A 24,152-nucleotide genomic window follows, 5' to 3' on the forward strand; every position below is an offset into this window, starting at 1 on the left:
AAGTCGAATTTTCACTCAACTGATGATCTTCTTTTGTGCATGAAAAATCGGATTTGGAACTCACTTAATTAAATTGTATTTAGTTAAGGAAGAAAATGTATTATCTTAAACACAACTTCTTTAACACAAATACTCCAGGCCCCTTTGATCTGATAGTGAGTTATATTTTCAGGAATGCAAAGCAGCATTTTATCTACTAATATGTATGTTTGTTTTTGTTTGTTGGGGTTTAACGTCCGAGCAGCAATATTTCAGCTATGTTCAGACGATAAACAAAACAAATCTACTAATTTAAGATATAGTAATACTTATCTTACATTATTCATTAAACTATTTGATAAACCCGGTGTTTTGCAAATTGTTTTATTTAATCTTAAACTCTGGTGACTTTCCAGAAATTTTGGTGCAGATTATAATAATTCTTGTATTTAAGACAGGAAATATGAACGATCCAAATAACTACAGTGGCCTTTCGTTGGTGTCACATGTTGGTAAACTTTTCCCCGCAAATTTGGATAAAAGACTAACAAAGTGGAGATATGACCATAATATACTGACTGATGCACAATTTGGATTCAGAGCGGGATATGGTACTACTGATGCCATCTTCGTCCTTCATTCTTTTATTTCAAGGTCCTTAAAAAGGGATAAAAACTATGTTGCTGCTTTATAGATTATAGCAGAGTATTTGACAGTGTTTCTCATTTCAAAATGGTATAACTAGTAAACTTTTAGATATTATAAAACCAATGTAAAAATATTATAAGTTTAAATGTTGTATTAAACTGAATGGTGAGTTTTCCGATTTGTTTAGTCAATTGTTGGTTTGTTGCAAGGTGAATCATTGTCTCCCCTCCTTTATTCTTTATATTTATATGTAAATGACTTGGAAATCTAACTCGTCAATCAGTAATGTAATTCATGTAAAAAATGTAATTCATGTAAAAATGTTTACCTTGCATTTATTAATGTATGCGGACGATACAGTTCTTTGTAGCGAAAATACTGGTGACTTACAAAAGATGATTTATTGTGTTGATGCCCCGTGCAGGTCCGGGTGTTAAAAGAATAGGCCTGCAGGAGCGCTAAGCTTGTCGTATAAGGCGACTAAATAGTGCTCAGAAACCTAGCCGGGGGCTAGGCGCTCTGCCCATAGAGCAACTGGGATGTGTGCCCCAGGTGGTAGAATGGGGTACCCCTGGCGTGTTACATGCTGGGGTTGTCAGGCTATAATACGGAAAACCTGACCGCAAACCATAGTGGTGCACCGTGTTGGGAAAGATGCCACGTTCCTCGCACGTTAAAGAACCCTGCTGTGGTATTCGATAGGAGTAGGAACCTTAGCGCTCCGCCACAGGAGGCTAAATTGCCCGACCTTTCCCACTTCCCCTTGTTCCAGTGGCAATCAAAATTTGTCGACCCCATTATCCTTGTGACCCATCCTTTTTTTTTTTTCATTTCATGTTCATTTTATCATCCGTTTCATGTTCATTGTCTGAATATAGCTGAAATATTGCTGCTCGGACGTTAAACCCCAACAAACAAACAAACATTATTGTGTTGATACCTTTTGATACTTGTTGATACTCACAACTGTCAAAGATGGTCTGCAGTCCTACCACAACACTTGTTACTCCCGTAGTGGTATTAATTCAATGTGGATCCTGCAAAATTCGAAAGAACTTTTGGAGACAATCAGTTCAAGACTATTATCTGAGTATAATAGCATTAAAACCTATGATTTTTCAACACTGTATACTTCTATTCCCCATACTCAATTAAAATCCCGACTTAAAAACATTATACATCGTTGTTTTTTCAAAAAAAAAAGACCTAGATACAAATATATAGTTCTTGGTAGAGATTCATCATACTTTGTAAGAAATAATTCCAAATCATCTTCCAAATATACAGAGGAAGATGTTTACAAAATGCTGGAATTTTTAATCGACAACATATTTGTCCAGTGTGGTGGACGTGTTTTTCAACAAACGGTCGGCATTCCAATGGGAACAAATTGTGCTCCTTTACTTGCTGACCTATTCCTTCACTCTTATCAGGCTGACTTTATAGCTGATCTGATCAGAAAGAAAGAATATTGTTTCGCTAGATCCTTCAATCTCAGTTTCCGCTATATAGATGACGTATTATCTTTAAACAATCCTAATTTCGGGGATTTGATACAACGCATCTACCAAAAAGAACTTGAGATAAAGGATACTACAGACACTGAAGTCAGCCTCATATCTTGACCTATATATTTAGAAATCGATGGTAAAGGAAAACTATTGACCAAACTTTACGACAAATGTGATGACTTTTCATTCAGAATTGTCAACTTTCCTTTCCTCTGTGGCAACATCCCTTCGGCACCTGCGTATGGAGTGTTCATATCACAACTCATACTTTATGCCAGAGCTTGCCGAAACTACGCAGACTTTTTGTATCGCGCTAGAACTCTAACAAATAGGCTTCTGGAACAGGGTTATGTTGCTACAAGATTGAGGTCATCACCACAGAAGTTTTATGGTCGTCATCATGAAGTCGTGGATCGTTATGGTGTATCCATCTGCACCATGAAAAGTTATTTATTCAACGGGTCATAGTTTTCCTTTCCTCGTTTGTCTACCCCTGACTTGACTTTTTATGAGCAACTCGGCGGGTGTTTCTAGAAAAGCAGGAGACGCTTACCCTACCAGTGCACCTGGTCCATGCTCCAAGTTTTTAGTGGAGTCCGAGTTGCTCATTTGCTTTTATTACTTTGTATGATTTTAGTTACTTTATGTTCTCTGTTGTGTATGTCCGTTTTCCATGTCTGGTCTCGGTCTCTGGATTACATTCTTTTGCTTACCGCTTCCCTTGTTTACTCTTTCCAAAGAGTACGTATTATATATAAATGTTATAAAAACAGAGATTGTTGTTTTTAGAAACAGAGGCATATTGAGAGAAAATGAAAAATAGTTTTAAAATAGTGAAGAAATAGAAGTGTGTAATGAATATCTTGGTGTTCTGTTTTTTTTTTTTATAATTGTAGATTTACAAACACGCAAAACATGTTGGCAAACCAAGGAAGGAAAGCTTTATTTAGTTTGCTTGGTAAAGTATATGATGATACTTTTAATTGCGAAACTTTATTATCATTGTTTTACAAATATGTATGCAGTATATTAAACTATGCTGTGAAGTCTGGGGCCACCATAAAGCTGATGACATTAAAATGGTTCATTTATATTATTTGAAACGTATTTAGAACGCTAGAAAAAACTTCTGTCAACTATATGATATATAGTGATTTAGGTAGACATCCACTATACATTGATAGATATCGTACATGTAGAATGTTGCAATATTGAATAACTATATTTATAAACCATATAATTATATGCAAATATAAAATATCCGCATAACTTGAATACAGAAACTGGTAGGTTTTATAATGGAGATCGAAAATATAGATATTGTAATATTTGTGAGAAACTATTGAGGATGAATACCACTTTATATTAGAGTGTGAAAAATATAAGGATAGTAGGAAAAAATATAATAAAGTTTATTATTGGAATAAAATCATGTTTTAAAGCTGTGCAAATTTTGTCTACACATGATGTCAAGGAACTTAATAAGATAGGAAAATATTTTTAACTTGCTGATAAAATTCTTAATTCTTAGAATATTATCATTCTTCGCTTATTATTATGTTATATGTTTAATAATGTGTTATGCTAAAGACGTTTGATCACTGGAGTATGTAAATATATATATTTACATATATTTACATATATTGTTTGATATGTATTTCTATAAGTTGTATTGCTTTTGAATAAAGAAAATCATTATTATTTATCAAATCATACGATTCTATTTCATTTTCTCCCTTTCACTTTATCCGCTATACATTTGTTATATTTGGAAGCTTACATCACTTATCTTACATTATTACAAATTTTCCTTTCTCGTGTAGTAGTATATCAGCTAGCCCTGTATGGTATTTATATTTCTCATTTGTTAAGGTATGTCAGAGCTAGAAGCGACTATACTTGCTTAAGAAACAGGCTTTTTGACCCGGGTTAATTTATAATACCTAAAAAAAATATTTCCGATACGCATATTTTATTGAAAAATAATCTGTTTCTGATAAACAAATTAGATGGTAATTTTTATAATGTATATAAATTATATTTTTTTTTATTCCATCTTGAATTTAACTATAAAACCTTATTTAACCCCCTTTTCATATTGAAATGCCTGTATCAAGTCCTGTGTTTGGGTGACTTTCATCTTTCTGGTTTTCGCCCTGATATTGCCATTTGTTATACGAACTTTCTTTTTGGACTATTCTTTTTGACTGTTGCCAAGATTTTATCAATTCTGTAATTGTGTTATTACTCTTCATGGGTGAGCTTAGATAGTAGCAAGAAACTTGCGGGAGTTTATTTATTTTGAAATATAAAAGACTCTTCGTAACATAACTTATTTAATGACGTAATTTTATTTTTAATATATTTCCACTAAAACCTTTTGAAATTACCGAATATTACCGAAAAGCTATGTTTTATATATACCACGCTTTTTACAAGTTAACATATCCTGAAATAAAACAAATAAAGTCTCATTACTGCACATGCCTTACTATAACTAAGAGTAATCAAGGGAACCAAGTTTCTAGTGGAAATCAAAATAATTTAATCCAGGGGAAAAGACATGACATGGAAAACAGAAACATACAAAGAGAACATAAAATAAAAAAAATAGTACGTACAAAGCAACAAAAGTAAATGAGCAACTGGGACTCCACTAAAAACTGGAAGTATGGTGCAGGTCTAACAAATGGATTCATAGAAGACGTAAGTTGAAGATAAATGTACATTTTAAATAGTTCCCCGGACTATTTGATTGATTGTTGTGGTTGAACGTCCGAGCAGCAATATTTCAGCTATATTCAGACGATGAATATGAAATGAATGATAAAATGAACATGAAATGATGATGAAATGAAAAATTTGGATGGGGACACAAGAATAATAGGGTCGACAAATTTGAATTGCCACTAGAAAAAGGGAAGGTTTGGTAAGGTCGGGCAATCTAGCCTCCTGTGGCGGAGCACAAAGGTTCCTACTCCTATCGAATACCACAGCAGGGTTCTTTAACGTGGGAGGAACGTGGCATATTTCCCAACACGATGCACCACTATGGTTTGCGGTCACATTTTCCGTATTATGGCCTGACGACCCCAGCATGTAACATGCCAGGGTTACCCCATTCGACCACCTGGGGCACAGAGCCCAGTTGCTCTGTGGGCAGAGCACCCTAGCCTCCGACCAGGGATCTGAGCACTATTTTGTCGCCTTTTACGGCAAGCTTAGCGCTACTGCCGGCCTATTCGTTTGACTCCCGGACCCGCACGGGGCCTGGACTATTTGAAATCATTTTATTTTATTATTGAGTTGAACATAATGTTTACCGCATAAACGCGTACCTGAATGACAGCACCCGGTATTGACTTTTGTAAAAGGTTAAACAGTCCAATATTCATCTGTAGCCACATACTTTGTACTTTCAGGTTCTGGTTGTCGATATAAGGAAATCAAAAGACCTAATTGGTAAAATGCTAACAGAAATACTTACACTTTATCGCACAATAAAATGCATTTGCTTTTTTATTTTTATGACGTGGTAAATATTTGTATTTAATTAAAACTGACGTATGATTATTATAGGTAATTGTAGACAAGGTCCTGATAGTGTGTAAACTGAAATACACTACTGTAACTAACCATTTATTCAGAAAGTTGATAAAGAATTTACGTTGCATTTCCTTTCCTCATTGATACATAGCTTAATTGTGTTTATGATTCTTTCAGATCTTAGCTTCAACGGAAGAAAATAAACTTTGTTCTATATCTGGTATGAAAGAGTAATCAAGGGAACCAAGGTTATAGCGGTAATCAAAAGAATGTATTCCAGGGGCAAAGACCAGATATGGAAAACAGACATACACAACAAAGAACATAAAGTAACTAAAATCATACATACAAAGTAACAAAAGTAAATGAGCAACTCGGACTATATATCTGCATCTGTCGGGTAAAAGTATATATTTAATTAGATTAAAAAGCTAGTTTTAATAATGAAGATTTTGAAAAAGTTATGATTTTAGTTAAGTATAATATGATAATATTATACGGAAAGCTATAATGAGGATAATATGGGAAGATGTGAACCTTCAATAGGAAATTTGAAATTCTCTATTTTCAAAAGTCGTTTGAGTGTGTTTCGCCTTGTCCAAAAATACAAACATGCAAACAGGAAGCATGATTTGTATTGATTATTTCCGCAAAAGTAAAAGAGTCCATGCTTAATAATATACATATAATAGAATTACAAAATCATATTCACAATAAATCTTGTTGATTTGTCAATAAATGACAATATATGACAATAATAAATGAATTTTGTAATTGTTCTTGGAAATGTGTCCACTATATAACAATTTTGATTTGTGGTCCACTTGTTCCTTTTTAAATACTTCATCCAAGCATGACTGCACATTCAAAACATTTAAGGAAGTATAAAGAAAGCATTCATGTAATGATCAGTTGAGGTAGCCCGGTACTTTACTGCTTGTCCATTTGGGCAAATGAGTATGAAATCGCTCACGATAGAACTACAGAATATGGCAATATAATGTTCATATCCTGTTGTTTTCTACTAACATATATATCAGCCATATCTAACAGCAATGTGAGAGGATGAGTTGAACGCTCGTACTATAGTAACAGTCACTTATATAACGCTTTGTATCGTAACAAAGTGGGCAAATACCCTTTTGTAGAGGATTATAGCAGATCATCATTTCACTGCAGAAGGCTCTCTATGGTAAGTATATTCAAGGGAACCAACATTCTAGCGGAAATCAAAAGGTCGTAATCCAGGGACAAAGATCGATAGAAAAACAATTGTCAGCAATATTCTGATCGGAATGATAAGCAAAAACGAATTTGGGATCACATTACAAAATAAATTAAACCTTTCAAAACAAACTGAACGCTAATGAAAGACAAAATGTCATTAATCTACAAATAGTATTAATCAATCACATATAATAGCAAATCTTTAACAAGAGAGTGATAAAAGAAATAGAGGCATTCTAACATGTACATAAACTCAATATAAATCCTTGATTTTGTCAGTTCATTAAATGGGATCTTTTGATAAGGTATCCTGTAAATATCAGCGATCTCCCTGACAAACAGATTTCTACAAATTTAACGGGAAATTAAGATCAAAGTAAGTAAATAACATTCTTCATCAACCCATCACCTTGTGACAGGACAGTCTACCCGTATTAACAATGAAGAATTTAATTGACGAGTTAATTGGCTAAATAATTTATTCTGAAACCAACTTGGTTCCCGGCTGTCTTCGAGTGATTAAGGGTTCGATGTATATTTCTGTTAGGTGAATCATGCTTCTCAGTGAATGACAATGTACCCCATTTCGTATCGTTAACACATCTTTCCTTGTTACATCTTCCCTTCAACACCTGCGTATGGTGTTCTCAGACATTGTATTGTGTCAGAGCCAATATAAATTACGTCGACTGTACCTTGGTAGACTTCTGGAACAGATTACGTTGCTACGTACTGTTTATGTTATCTTTTTATGGTCGTCATCATGAACTTGTGTATCCATCCGAACCACAATAACCGACTTTGTTCAAAGTGTCATAGTTTTCCTCTTATGTCTACCACAGTAGTGATATATTTATTGGCAACTCGGAGGGTGTTTCTAGAAAAAGCAAAGAACATCTACTCGCTTACCCGACCGGTGCACCAAGTCTATTCTCCCAGGTTTTAGCGGAACCAGGGTTGCTTATTAACCTTCGTTTCTTTATGCGTGTTTTTAATGTTCTTTGTTGTGTGTTTATATAGTCTAAATCTTTGTTTTTGTTTGATTGTTGGGGTTTAACGCCCGAGCAGCAATATTTCAGCTATATTCAGGCGATGAACATGACGTGGATGATAAAATGAACATGAAATGATGATGAAATGAAAAATGGGATGGAACACAAGGACAATGGGGTCGCAAAATTTTGATTGCCACTTGAAATAGTGGGAGGTGGGTAGGGTCGGGCAATTAAGCATCATGTGGCGGAGCCCTATGGTTCCTACTCCGGGAGAATACCACAGTAGGGTTTTATAACGTGCGAGGAACGTGGCATCTTTCCCGACACGGTGCACCACTATGGTTTGCGGTCAGGTTTTCCGTATTATAGCTGATAACCCCAGTATGTAACACATCAGGGGTACCCCATTCCACCACCCGGGGCACACAACCCAGTTGCTTTGTGCGCAGAGCGCCCTAGCCCCGGCTAGGGTTCTGAGCAGCACTATTTAGTCGCCTTTTACGACAAGCTTAGCGCTGCTGCAGGCCTATTCTTTTGATACCCGGACCTGCACGGGGCTCTTAATCTTTGGAATATATCTTTTTGATTTCTGCACTTTCCTAAAAATGTTATGGTCAAGGAGCATTTAGTATTATGAATTGATTTGTGAAAAGAAATGGCTTACATCGAATGTGCATTTCTGTTATCAGTGCTTGTCTTCAATGTTATCTGATATAAAAGAAGAAAAAAGTCATCTTTGCAAAAAGTGTTATCATTTCATTAAAAACAATTTATTCAAGTTCATAACTGTTTCCAATCACATCTTGAGCATCCGACCAATGGTTAAACATCTGAGTTGCAATGGCGTCCTTTTTTTTTGGTCCAAAGGCATAGGATCCATTACGATGATGTGTGACAATTCGATTCTGATCAATTCTATTATTAATATCAGAACGAACATTTTTCTAATTGTCAGTATTACTGATAACATGGCTAAGACCTTCTTTTAAAATTTTGATGTATAACTTAAGTACATTATGTTGAAGCTTGGTTAGGACCTTTCAAAAATACAACTTGAATCCCAAATTACGTATGAAAATTGCTGTCACATTATTGTTGTTACTAGAAAAACTGAATCAAACTAATAAAAATAATTTAAATTTGTATTGACCCAATTGTGGAATCTGATTTTATGAAAACTGATTTATTCAAATGGTCATAGATTTCCTTTCCTCGTTTGTCTACCCCGGACTTTACTTTATATGAGCAACTCGGCGGGTGTTTCTAGAAAAGCAGAGGACGCTTACCCTACCGGTGCACCTGGTCCATGTTCCCAATTGTTAGTGGAGTCCGAGTTGCTCATTTGCTTTTTTTACTTTGTATGTATGATTTTAGTTACTCTATGTTTTTGTTGTGTATGTCTGTTTTCCAAGTCTGGTCTTTGTCCTTCGATTAGATTCTTTTGATTACCGCTATAACCTTGGTTCCCTTGATTACTCTTTCATAACAATCATTCTTCTTATGTATCATTTCTGACTACGGTGGCAGAATGCTGCCATGAACAAAAAATAGTATGTTGTTCCCTCAAGAAAGTATGGAGTTCCAACATGATAAGTTTCTTGTTCCCTCAAGAAAATATGTCCCTTCCACAAGACACATATCTCGTTCCCTCAAGATAAAATGTCTTTCCCACAAGATGTCGTTTCAACAATATTATATGTCGTTCCCACAAGATAACTATTTCGTTTCAACAAGGTAAATATCTCGTTCCCAAAAAATATGATGTCGTTCCCACAGGATAATATATCGTTCCACAAGATAATATGTAACTCCCAAAAGATAATATGTCGTTCTCACAAGTTAATATATCGTTCCCACAAGATAATATGTCGTTTCCACAAGGAACTATGTCCTTCCCACAAGATAAATATCTTGTTCCCATAAGATAATATGTCGTTCTCACAAGATATGATGTATTATATTGTGGAAAGGACATATCTTGCGGAAACGATATATGTATCTTGTGGGAACAACATACTTTCTTGTGGGAATGACATACTATCTTGTGGGAACGACATAATATCACGAGGGAACAATATGTGTATCTTGTGGGAACAACATAGTATCTTGGGGAAACCACATATTTTCTTCACGGAACGAAACACTTATCTTGTGGGAACTACACTTCCTTGAGGGAACAACATAATATTAATAATGTTGTTAGGACGACATAGTATCTTGTGGGAACGAAATATTTATCTTGTGAGAACGACATATAATCTTGTGGGACCGACATATTATCTTGTGGGAACAAGATATCTATCTTGTGGGAAAGACATAGTACCTTGTGGGAACGACATGTTATCTTGCGGGAACGATATATGTATCTAGTTGGAACGAAATATTTTCTTGAGGGAACGAGAAACTTATCGTGTGGAAACTTCACACTTTCTTGAGGGTAATCAAATTATTTGTAAACGGAGGCGGTGTCAATGACATCCTACATACGGTTATGTCATGTCATTTGTTCGTTCGAAAGTTACGTATTCATTGAAAGTAATTCGGAAGTGATTTTTAAACAGGTGCAAGGTGTTTTAGGGAGTTTTGCATAATCCGATGCATTTTCTTAAAGCCGTTATTTGAGAACAAATAGATCTATCTCTTATAGGCAAGCATAACATTATTACTGTTAAATAAATACATTAACAAAATGTTAATAATTACATTCATCTTATAGCAGACAAAGTCGTATCGGACGATATGGGGGTTGTCGTACTTGCCATACTTCTTACACTTCCGGTACTGATAATCGCAGAATCGCCAGGAGTTTACATCAACAATGTTTGGTCAGGAGGATTCCATGGGCATATTACTCTGTCTCCAACACAGGATTTGCATGGGTGGCAAATACATGTAAAATTCAGCAAACCCGTTGACAAGATCGAGGTAAAACACTGCACAAGAAAAATTGCAGCAGAATTATGTTTTTCATATGTTTTGAAGACACCTGAACAACATATGTTTAACATATTTTTCATATTTTTAGGACCACCACGAAAAACATATAAAAAATATGTTTCTGAAAAACAATATGATGAAAGGCATATGCCATCGATATGTTTTCAATAGAATTCCACATATACGAAAAGATTATGGTTTTCATACGATTTTCGAAAACATGATTTCATGTGTTTTTAATAAGCAAAAAAAAAAAACAAACAAACAAACAAAACATTTTAACATACTAGTCCTAAACATGTTTCCATGAAAAACATATGGTACATTTTTTCTTGTGTATTCGACCAGTATTTTAGCAAAATCGTTAGGCCCCGCTCCTTTTTGCGTAGGACTGTAGAAGGGTTGCGAGTTAAATTATTATGCGTTAATGTTCGTGCACTCTAACTCCATTGTTGGTTATTTTGTACAACTTTATCAAAAGTTACGCATAAATATAAATACATGCTATGAACTGTCAAAAAATATTTTTTAGAATATATAATGCTATCATATAGTCGATATTGTGCACTGATTTTTTATAAATATTTCTGAGGTTTGGACTGCAGTGGTATCCTCTGTAAGTTCAGATAAAACAGAGTATACCCTTACAAACAAAGACTATGACAAAGATATAAGTGCAGGTAGTGAATTCAAGATAGACTTTAATGGACACATGTCTGGGAACACTGCTCCAACGGCTACACTAACAGACGGTGGTGGTAGTTCATCTGGAGGAGGGACTCAGGCAGGAGGAGGAGGAAGTAATACCCAAGCACCGGCAACATCGGCACCGGCGACATCGGCACCTCAAAGTGGTAATTAGAAAATAGTGTCTTTACCAGTGCAGGTACATGTACCCTATATAACACCCCTAATCATACCCTATATCACACCTTCAAACCTACATTTATGTATATTGTATACCCTATATCGCATCAGTACTCTTTACACACTTGATGTTCGTGTATAACTAAAGTAAATGATATATTAAATGAACAAGACAAAAACTGTTAGTAACACGTGACAAATCTCTACATATAATACCAACACTCGGTAACTTTTTGTGTGTTATATGAGTTTCGACTTTCAATACGGCAGGTGATATAGATTTTGTCGTGCAAAATTCAGAATTTTGTAGATACACTTGTATAAACTGTACAAGATTGACATGCATCAATATCGCCAATTTATAAACAAATCAACTCTCCTTCAAACGAGAAGTTATTGTCAATCACAAGTCAATATAAACGAGGTAAAAAAAAACTAGAATTCATGTCATTGGTTAGCTAATTTTCCAACAGTTCTTTACTTGGATAAACTTCGCAATTTTACTCAATTCCGATCCCCATTATATCAACTAACCATGCCTCAGTGGCAGATCCAGGGATGGGATGCAGGGGTTTACTGACAATTACCCGTACCTCAGTGGCAGATCCAGGGATGGGATGCAGGGGTTTACTGACAATTACCCACACCTCAGTGGCAGATCCAGGGATGGGATGCAGGGGTTTACTGACAATTACCCACACCTCAGTGGCATATCCAGGTATGGGATGCAGGGGATTACTGAATGCCTCAGTGGCAAATCTAGGGATGGGATGCACGGGATTACTGAATGCCTCAGTGGCAGATCCAGAGATGGGATGCAGAGAGATTACATGGCAGATCCAGGGATGAGATGCAGGGGATTACTGACAACTACCCATGCCTCAGTGGCAGATCCAATGATGGGATGCAGGGGATTATACTGTGTTATCTATAAATGTATTTATTGAAACACTATGTTTTACGTTTATGCAAATTTTCTTTTAGAACTACACATGTTAAATTTGTCTTTGCCTAATGCCCCTTGTCCCATACGCCATTGCCCCCAAATCCGATAGATAATGAACACATCGATAGGTTTTGTTAAAAGTCGGCTAGGTAAGTACATTTTACAAGAAAATGTGAGCATTTAATCGGCATACACAGCGATATATACAATGTATAATTTAAACAAAACATAACACTGAACTCTTTTTAATTATAACGAAGGAAGGTATGGTGTATATGTCAAAGAGATAATAATCCCACCGGAATAAAAATGTCAGCCTAAAGCAACCAATTGGTCTTCATGAATGACGAGGAAATCTTCATACCACAGGACAGGCTGCAGCTGGCCCCAAAAAAACATCATACATAAAAAGTAATACAGAAGTAAAGCGAAAGAGTTGCCACTGTATACTAAAATAACAAAAAAAATAAAGTAAAGGTGAAAACGGAACAAGAAATACAAAGCAGGTACATTAAAGTTTACAATGCTTCTCCAATGAGTGTAGTATAAAATATGTCAATGTTTCAATATATTACTGCTTCAATGTGTATAGGAATGTAAACATTTTTTTTCCCTTCAAACCACAGTTCCAGGAGCCGGCTCATCAAACATTCACCCAAATACCAAGTTTGACTATGCTAATGCTCTAAAGTTGTCAATATTGTTCTTCGACGCTCAAAGGTCTGGTCGACTACCTAGTAACAATCCAATATCATGGCGCCATGATTCAGCAGTCAATGATAATGGTGATGGACATGACCTCTCTGGGGGATGGTATGACGGTGAATATACTTTAAAAATCTTCTTTACATCCTCCATGTCCTTTCGTGAAGTTTATTACCTATAGCATGCTTCATTGAGTGTAGCAATACAAATATATATTCAATAGACATGCGCATTCTCTTTCTACAACCAACTAAAATTTCTATGGATGAACTGTACTTGTTTCAAGAGTTGGTGTTTCAGCCTAAATGTTAAGAGGTGTAAGTGGCCATTCGTGTCACAATAGGGATATATCTATCGGCTTACTTTTCAAAAGTATCGGCTTACTTTACATAAATATCGGCTTACTTTTCAAGAGTACATGTGTAATTGTTAAAGCTTTGAAATAGCAGTTTTACATGTATCTTCACAAAACACTTTCAATGATAATATTGAAGAAGACCAACAATTCTACAAAATATTTCCTGGAATAAGTTTTAGTATAAATTTATTCGTTATTGTGTTAAAAGAAATCTTTTTACGTGGCAAATACTAAACTATGATCGGTATGCCTATGTCTTTGGGCATCATAAAAGGTAATATTGGAACCTTTTTGCAAATGTCCCGGAATTCGGAATCCGGAAGTTAGCTTGAAGTTTCAGTCCAACTGATTTTATAGCTGGAGATCACGTCAAGTTCAACCTCCCACAAGCCACGGCTACCCATGTCTTAGCCTGGGGTTTAGAGAAATTTAAAGACGCCTATCAAGCAGCAGGTCAACTCGATATGATGTATGACATGTTAAGATGGCCTCTCGATTACTTCCTGAAGTGCTGGCAGCCTGATAGACAAATCTACTGGGTTCAGGTCGGTGTACATAGCGTTAATTTGGAAAGGTTTTCCCCTAATACATAATATAATTATATTAAAAGGAAAGACAGCTTGAAATATAACATTTATGTTAATTCATCTACATGTATTATATATTAGTCTCATTATACGTAAGAATCAGGCAGTCGATAAAACATGGTTTGAAATTTAATAATTATCTGTCCACTTAGTCAGTGTGATTGACTTTTTGAACGATCAAATCAAGGGAAAGAAGTTCTATATCAGTTGTAAATATGTGAGTTAATATTTCGGGGACAAAAAACTCTTGTCACAAACCTCGCTTCCTTTCCACCAGTCTAACGAAAATTATCAAAAAATCTCCAGAGATTCAAAGATCAAATAGTGGTCATTTTAAACAGAGACGAAAGTAATCTGGAAAAATAATTACAACTGTCCTATTATTAATTTGCTATTATACATGTATGAAATGTTTCTTATATAAACATACAATTCTAATGCAATAATTTTAGAACAAGGCTTCTCAATATGTTTGTTAGAGCCGATTTACAAATTATGCGCGTATGAATATTATGGTCAAGATATTTGTATGACAATTAAATTGGCTGACCTACTAATTGACAACAAATATAATGACGATTTTTAAGAGTGTCCATCGTTATTTAAGCTTATTTTGGCTTATTTTAATTCCTTATGAACAAAGATGACAAAACTCTAAGGTAAACATCTGAACGAAATATAATTTTCTTTGCGGTAAGATATATTTTGGCGGTCAATATGGGTCAAATAGGACCATAATTGAATAAATGAAAAGTAATATTTTACGTTTCACACCTCATTTGGAATGATTTCATCAGAATAGAGATTACCATTTTTATTAAACACATTTTCTGTTGCAGGTTGGAAATGGAGAAATAGATCATGGTTATTGGGGAAGACCGGAAGACATGCACATGTCACGCCCTGCATATAAAATAACAGCAGGTCGGCCCGGAAGTGACGTGGCGGGAAACACCGCTGCTGCCTTAGCTGTTGGTTCTCTTGTGTTTAGGGATAAAGGTACGTTTCTTATTAAAACCCGAGATCATGTTATCCAACAAGCAAATTAATTTTCATCTATGTGCGCTTTGCCCATATTTTATCTTCGAATGTTTTAGTTAACTTTGTGTTGTTTCGTGTTGTTTTGTTTTGTTTGGTTTTTTTTTTTTCACTTTTCCTGACTAACTCAAGTAAAACATGCTTAGTAACATTCAGCGCGGCTTTTTGTTAGTTTGTTTTGTTTGTTGTGTAACGCCCGAGCAGCAATATTTCAGCTATATTCAGGCGATGAACATGAAGTTGATGTTAAAATGAACATGAAATGATGATGAAATGAAAAATTTGGATGGGGACACAAGAATAATAGGGTCGACAAATTTGAATTACCACTAGAAAAAGGAAAGGTTGGGTAAGGTCGGGCAATCTAGCCTCCTGTGGTGGAGCCCTATGGTTCCTACTCCCGGAGAATACCACAGTACGGTTTTTTAACGTGCGAGGAACATGGCATCTTTCCCGACACGGTGCACCACTATGGTTTGGGATCAGGTTTTTTTCATATTATAGCCTGACGAATGCAGCATGTGACACGCCAGGGGTACCCCATTCCACCACCTGGGGCACACAACCCAGTTGCCCTGTAGGCAAAGCGCCCTAGCCCCCGGCTAGGGTTCTGAGCACTATACAGTCGCCTTTTACGACAAGCTTAGCGCTGCTGCAGGCCTAATCTTTTGACACCCGGACCTGCACGGGGCCAGTGCGCCTTTTTACCCAACTTCATTACATAAACAAAATGAATCGCATATGTTCTAGAATATAGCAAATGAATTAGTCATCTTTGATGTTTCTGAATGAAACCGTTACCTTTTCATCATTAGTTGTTATAATGATAGGTTTAACTAAATTTATTCGAATCCTAGATCAGGCATACAGTGCCAAGTTACTTGCTGCTGCTAAATCTCTCTACGCCTTTGCTAAAGCCCATCCTGGGATTTACTCAAACAGCGTTCCTGAAGCAAAGAATTTCTATGGGTATGTTTATATCTTACTTATGCATTCAGTCAGGAGATTTTAAATTACAGCTTTACATGTATGCCTGCTTTTCCTTAAAGTGCATGTTTGAAACAAAAAATGATATTATCAAAATTTACTGCTCCGATTTATCTATTACTTGAAACTTTGACAACAAACTACAATATGTATATAAAACCCTTACAACCGTGAATCTCAGGTTCCAGAATCACGTATAACACTCGAGATGTCTAGTCCCCGTTCAACTTGTTCTTTAGGCACTTAGTCTCCGATCAACTTTCTCCCGAGACTCACAGTCCTGAAACTTAGTATCAGACCACTCAGTTTTCATTCGAGTTAATTATAAGTTACCAGCTGTCCGAGAGAGTAAGTTTGTTCCCTTAAGATATACCAGCGTGTAAACAACCAGCTAGCTTTCACCTATCCTTCTCTCATTTGCTTACTTCAAACTACAGACTCAACTTTTCAAGTGTTTTTTTTTTTAATCTATAGTTTTACCTCGCTGATGTTTACAAGTGATTATGTACTGTCCCCAATAGAAATACTTAACAGCAAAACACAATTTAAATACTTTGTTTAAATTGTTTTGTAATACATTGAAACATATCCATATTGCACAGTAATTTTTTTTATGAATCATCTGCATTTTTGTCACAAAAGAATGCCTAGATTTCATCTTGAGAATAACCACACATTAAAAAACAATATAAGTCTTTATTCAGAATCTAAATTGACATATTATTTTGCTCAAAACTAACTGCTAGCTTTAGTTTAAATATATTTTATTTGTCGAATAACGTATGAAAGGGATTAGACACAAGTACATCTTACTTATGAAGTCTTTTTCCGTTAAAGAAATATACAATAATCTTATGAGCATGCGCATACAGAAATATATATTTTATGAAAATTAATCATATAAAACAGATGAAGAAATGGAGAAAAAGCTTTAAAAGGTTAAATATGGAAGAGAAAAGATAAACAAAATGGGACGTGTACTTTTGTGTCATGGTTAAACGGAAGTAATAGAAACTTAAGCAACAAGGAATCTCCTTGAGTTTTTTTATATATTCAAAAACGGATTTCAATAATAATACGTTTTGTTCGTTGTATAGATCCCCATGTCCATATAAAAATAGTTCTAGATTAATTAGCGAATTTCCCGGTAACCACGCACGAAGATCATTCATTAATTTCCCGGTAGCCATGCACGAAGATCATTCATTAATTTCCCGGTAACTACGCACGAAGATCATTCATTAATTTCCCGGTAGCCACGCACGAAGATCATTCATTAATTTCCCGGTAACCACGCACGAAGATCATTCATTAATTCCTGCCTTAAGATCTAGAGACATTCGAAAAAAATAGTGGTATTGAGTTTCTACTTTGAATCCACATCTGCAAGTTGGATTACCAACAATGTTAACTTTATGAAGGTCATAATTAAGAAATGATGCTCCGCGTCTCATTTGTATTAGGTCGTCTGGCTCCAAAAACATAGTGTTTGGTGATATTGGTTCTACTTTAAGTTTTAGTTCGCTTTTGAAATTTGATAAGGAATCCAAATCTCTTGTTAATTGATCTAGTTTATTGCAGTGTTTTATCGTAGAGGGAGTAAATTATTCTGCTGTAACTGTAGAAAGTCTGAAGAAGGGTAATATTAAATCTGAACCATTTCTTAGGGAATAGTTAGTAGTACTTTGAATTGTCTGAGGATCGAAGTAAATTACACAGAAATTGAGGTGCAATTTAGTTAAGTGTATACATCATTTGGAGTTTCTTCTCTCGCGTCTAGATTTTAATATTTCCCATCCAGTTTCGCAGTAGATTATATCTATCTTGGTAAAAATAGGTAATCTAGATACAATTCTAGCAGCTTCAAGTTGCACATTTTCTGACTTATTCGAATAAACTACACCACAGTTGTCCCACACTTCACATGCATATTCTAAAATTGGCCGTACGTAAATTATTCCTGCACATTTTGTATATAAGCTTTCACATCACGTTGATATGTTTCATATTACTTTTTATGATGTTGACAATGTGAGTATTCCATTTGCCATTTTGACTAAATGTTACACCTAAGTGTCTATGAGAGTCAACAATTGGAATTGCTTGATTACTGAAGTTAATGTTAATATGAGGTATAATCTATTAGAGATCATTAAGACTTCCGTCTTATCCGGATTAAAGGTCATCAACCACTTTTTAGACCAGTCACCTACATGTAGTTCAGCAAGATCATGATCTATAGTAGCTTTAATATGTACAAGATCGGTACCAGAAGCTCTAAATGATGTCTCATCTGTAAATAGTCTTGTCAATGAAATTAGGTTTACATATTCATCGTTTATAAAAATGATGAATAAAAGAGGACCTTGCACAGACCCTTGTGGAACTCCAGCTGAGACACCGCAAACGGGGGACATTGTATTTTTCATTACAACTCTTTTGTTCTCTGTTTTCAAGATAACTTTTAAACCATTTTAAAAGATCATCAGTACTGTTATACCGCATGATTACAATTTATGCAGTAAACCTTTATGTCACACTCTATCAAACGCCTTGAAGTCATCACTACAGAAGTTTTATGGTCGCCATCATGAACTCATGGATCGTTACGGTGTATCCATTTGCACAATGAAAACTGATTTGTTCATTGTTTCATAGTTTTCATTTTTCTCTTTCGTCTACCCCGGACTTGACTTTTTATTAGCAACTCGGGCGAAAGTTTCTAGAAAAGCAGAGGACGCTTACCCTACCGGTGCACTTGGTCCATGCTCCTAGTATTTAGTGGAGTCCGAGTTGCTAATTTGCTTTTGTTACTTTGTATGTATTATTTTAGTTACTTAATGTTCTTTGTTGTGTTTTTCTGTTTTACATGTCTGGTCCCTGGATTACATTCTTTTGATTTTCGCTAGAACCTTGGCTCCCTTGATTACTTTTTTCGATAAGTCACAAAAAAACAAAGCAGCTTGTTTGCTTTTCTTCTAATCCATCAAGAACAGAGTTGTAATATGTTTAAGGGGAGACAATTCATTGTGGCTCTGAAAGCAATTTTAGCAATTTTCAGAAATGAGCCAGGTTCAAGTAATATATCATTCTTACTTTATATGATATTTTGTAATAAATATAAGAGTGGTAATTAATGTAGAAAACATGTAATAGTACAGAATTAAAAACAATTTCAACTATCAACACATATACAGCAGTATTGTGACTTTAACAGTCTTGGAGAAGCAGTTGATAGAACCTAGGCGTTTGTCTGTGCAGTATCATTAACCTATAGCACTGACTGTTGTAATCTAGGATTAGTTTGTCCAACAGCATTAATCACCCGCTCTAGCCTTTCAATGTCATGGTTCCCTTTGATAATTTGTTTGTGAGAAGTTTTAGACATTTTAACAAAAATTCTGCCATCTTGTGTCCAGTAAGCCTCAATTATGTTGTCACGTTTTAAGGAAGCAAGCCTTTTTGTCAAGGATGATCTAGATTCTGTCAAGTTTCCTGTGATGAAAGTACCATTTTGGTCATCTTTTAGGCCCCTCTCGTTAGAGTATACCAACTGCCTCTTTTTGTAGGATAGGAATCTGACAATTATCTGAGATTTTCCATTAACTGTTTTTCCAATTAAGTGGGATCTACCTATATCTTCACTCTTTTACTACTAGTATATCTAGCCTAGTTTCTTTAATTAAATTCGGAAAGTGGTTGCGGCGACATAAATTATAATATTTTACAGATCTTCTGGCTGGGAGGATGAGATGTGTGAAGCAGCAGGAGCGATGTATAAAGTGACCAAAGACCAACAATATCTAACTGATGCCAAAGGCTACTACAAAGGCAATCCGGGATGGGCTTACTCATGGGATGCGAAACAGGCCGGATGTCACGTGAGTTGTTAATGGCGACTGTCAATGCCTTCCGGAGGGACATTCTCTATTCAGAATACCATAAACAGCCGCACGAGATACACTAAGTAGAACCAAAGTGAACAAACTCATGTTCCTTTAAAATGTAATTAGTTCTGGTTTGATGAATTCTATAATTAGATTTTACATAATATTAAGTATTTCTTGTCGTTTTTACATTATATATGCGTGTAGTCTAGTTTATTGTGATTTCTTTATGACCGTCAAAATAAAAGTTAAATATATTAAAATATATTTGTTTTTTTAAGTTACTTCTGTGGGAGGCGACTCACGACCAGAAATACAAGTCCGATGTGGAATCATTTGTAAATGACTACGACTATGGCGGCAGTGTACCAATCACGCCATGTGGTTTGTCATGGAGGGATAAATGGGGCTCCAATGGATACGCGGGTACGTTCCCAAGTTTAACTATCATGTCTGCTTGACGTGACAATTTCAAACCTAACACTTCGTTTAATGTTTAACCAATAAGGCTGTATAAGAGGGTGTAAATGGTGACTTCCGGTACACGTTTGCATACTAAGTTTGGTAATTTTGTCTCTTCTGGATAAAGAATTGTAAGCTTTGTAAGTAAGCTTACTGTGTTTCTTGTAATAAGTAAGAGAGTTCATGACATGTAAAAATACATGTTCATTTAAAGGCTTGAAGTTGTGAATAAAGCTGGTTTATTTAATTATTGTTCATATTTACCCACTTCTTCGGCGCTTCTATTATTTAGCTGGTGCTTCAACAATAGCAGTCTTAGCAGCAGCTGATGGAATCGGTGGAGACAAATTCAAGAAAGTTGCCCTGCGAAACATTGATTACATGCTCGGGGAGAACCGTCAGCACTTCAGTTATGTCATTGGGTTTGGAAATAGTTTCCCAAAGAGGCCACATCATAGAGGAGCGTACGTTTACACTTATTGTACTGAGAAGTAACAGGTCCTCTGCTATGTTTTAGGTCAAGGGGGTCCCTAAAACTTAAAATGAATGTTTTACACTGACTACACCTGAATGCACATGACGTGAAAAGCATGTTTGTAACTGTAAATGTGTTAATAATCCATTTGCAGTGAAAAGCATCGCGATGTTGTATGCCATCAAAGCTAGCAAATACGGTAGGATATTGACGAAAACGTGACAACTCGACACAAGCACATCCTGGAATTCACTGGTATAAGGCACTTTGTAACCTTATACTGAATGATATCACAATTTCTTTTCCAGGGCGTGCAGACCTGGTTGGTGTGCCAGTGCCGGACAGGATAGTCCTAACCAGCTAGACGGTGCCTTAGTGGGAGGTCCGGGTCGTAATGACGATTACCAAGACAGAAGAGACGACTACATCAAAAACGAAGTTTCTGTCATTAGTAATGGCGTGTTTCAAACAGCTGTGGCAGGTAAAAACTTGCATTTAAATATCAGAAGTAGGCGAGGCAATTTGAAGGTTTGCATATTTAGAGACCTTAGAGCTCAATCGCAGTTTCTGTCAATGGGGTTCGCCTCCTCTTTACTTTATATATAGTTAATTAGCATTTCTATTCAGTCTCGTAACAGCTGAACTGACCATTTGTAAACCTTTTTTCGATGCTTGTGTGCATTTCAGCACCCGTTTGGATGCTTCTTTTACCTATGAAGCTTTAATGCTTAATTAATTTTTTTTCAAGCTAGTTATCCGTCAGATCACTGAACTTCATATTGTATTGGAGTTATTTGACTGGTGTACCTTTAACGTCTTGAATCAAACTTTGTCAAAATTAAAGCGAAATTTTCACTTGTTACTGTACTTAGCTGTGGTATTTATAAAACCATTGAAACATTTAAATTGGAATGGATTCTTCGGTAATACACAAAAGACAAATGTATATTCTAGAAAAGTTTAAAAAAGAATTTCCTGTCTGAAGAATCTCATGTAAGATTCCAGAAATCTATCCATGGTGTATGTTGAGATATCTATTTTGATAAATTGCTATCGTTCTGTTACCGTGGATTCATACGTTAAGGTGTGCTTACACTAGTTGAAGCCCTTTTGGTGATTTCTAAAATATTTACTATTTTTATGTAGGTTGTTCGCTGGTGCATTTGTTACGTTTCACCATATCCGTTTTTTGTTTGTTCTATTTGTGTCAACAAATTGCTGCTTTGTATAGCTGTTATGTCTGAACTAAGCAGGTATCCTATGCATTTTTCTGCTTATTATCTGACTAGTTGTATTATTGCCATATTAACTAAAAAATTACAGTGCTTGTGTGGTGTTCTGCGAATTTAAAGGAAATGCAATTTAACCTATTTTGATTTCCAGACAATACGTTTTTTTTTGCAGGTCTTTATCACTTTGCAATCAATAACCAGCTACCTCCAGCTCCAGGACCGAAGTGTTAGCAAATTTATGCCATTAAAACTAAAATCCATGTTTTTTTTGTCCATTTATAACTAATATCTTGTGTGTTGAACTACTATCGCCCATCTTTTTTCTTAGATTCTTCAAATGACAAGTAAAAATTGACTAAGAAATATCAGTATTGGGTAATGGTAAAATTTTAACCCGGAAGAAACTGAGCACAGGGAATTATCGGTGGAAGTCTATGAAGTGTCTAGATGAGAAATGTCAACTGAGAAGTTTGTAAACATCAAAGAAATAAATCAGCTGATACCGGAACAAAAGTGAAGTGAAAACGGAAATGTGTCGAATTCTGAATGATCTACCGGCCTTTGTATTAAAGTTCCTTAATAGTAACTTCGTTAACTTGATGTACGTCTACTTGTAATACATGTATATGCATGTGGTACTGAAGATAAGTAGAAACCACACATTTAGTCTAATATTGGAAAGAAATACGCAATTTATATTACGACTCGTAATTATACAACGTAAATACAAAAAAAAAAAAAAAAAAAAAAAAGGACCGACGTCTAGAGTTCTATGAAGATACATTTGTACGACATACTTCAATGAAATAAATGTGAGTTTGTTAAAACTTATATTCAACGCACAATTTAAATTCGCGCTTTCTCGAAACTTTACACACTTAGGTATGTACAATTGATATAGTCTATACCCCGTATAAAAGGCAATACATGTAGCTACATTGGAAGAGGGTGTTAAAGAATTATAAAAAGTTTTGTCTATTGTTTTTCGTTTCATTTGGATAATTTCGATACCTTTTTCCGACCCAGTCGGTGTAGTGTTGCTTTTTACCTTTCACCTTAAGGACGCTCTTCTATGGAAACGCAAGTCACCTGATCGCAATTCTGCTTCCCGATTGGCCAAATACTGATAAAAAAAATCTGTATTGAGCATTTGAATAATGGGTACCATGTGTTATTTTCTTGAAAGAAATGTAGAAACTTAGAAGTAAAAAAGAAAAAATTTTACTGCGTAGGCTACCTTTTTTAAAAGATTGTACTTGTTTACTTTTCACTCCAAGTCTGTTGTCGAGCAAATGGTTCTTCATTACTTGTTTGCCCCAAATATGTCTGAATATCTAAATAATGGTCTGGAAAAAATACTTAGCTGCAGTCACTTTCGGAATACCGAAGTTTCAGTGGAGAAGTTGTAATTATGGTCGGACGCTAAGTGATGTTAACAGTCTTGATATTATTGAACCCATTGACAAACAAATACATCCTGAAAGGTTTTTAGTACATTGTAGCACCTACAACATTTAATTACTCATGTCGAGATGTTTAGGGAAGAGGGAACAAGTAATAATATCTTTTGCTGAAGAAGGAAACAAATAAAAGTTTAACATTTCCACAATATCGTGGCCTTGATTTCAAATAGTAAGAACAAATAGTGAAGAAAATCGGTGAGGTATGTCGCAATTAAAAGACTGGGTTCCTTTTTTATTGTTCACTCCAACTCTGATGTAGTTGAGCAAATGGCTATTCATTATTTTTTGTTCAGAAATACGGA

The 24,152-nt window shown here is 35.4% G+C and overlaps 1 protein-coding gene across 2 annotated transcripts; it reads left to right on the top strand.

The window, feature by feature from the left end:
- The first annotated feature begins 7,189 nt into the window (after window positions 1–7,189).
- On the top strand, window positions 7,190–22,647 carry LOC148598828 (uncharacterized). 2 transcript variants are annotated; one of them, XM_088562371.1, is made up of 12 exons: window positions 7,190–7,287; window positions 10,623–10,831; window positions 11,436–11,697; window positions 13,283–13,477; window positions 14,077–14,264; window positions 15,146–15,305; window positions 16,202–16,313; window positions 20,062–20,212; window positions 20,500–20,644; window positions 20,973–21,144; window positions 21,464–21,636; window positions 22,560–22,647. In XM_088562371.1, the coding sequence occupies exons 2-12, from the start codon at window positions 10,646–10,648 to the stop codon at window positions 22,616–22,618; spliced, it is 1,803 nt and encodes a 600-aa protein (XP_088418497.1). In that variant the 5' UTR covers window positions 7,190–7,287; window positions 10,623–10,645; the 3' UTR covers window positions 22,619–22,647. The 2 variants fall into 2 exon arrangements, 1 of the variants encoding a protein (XP_088418497.1); XR_015918742.1 differs by lacking the exon at window positions 20,973–21,144.
- The last annotated feature ends 1,505 nt before the right edge of the window (window positions 22,648–24,152 follow it).

The sequence above is a fragment of the Perna viridis genome, chromosome 14 (assembly GCF_037379345.1).
Source record: "Perna viridis isolate PV_CMFRI_1.1 ecotype Kerala chromosome 14, ASM3737934v1, whole genome shotgun sequence".
NCBI lineage: Eukaryota > Metazoa > Mollusca > Bivalvia > Mytilida > Mytilidae > Perna > Perna viridis.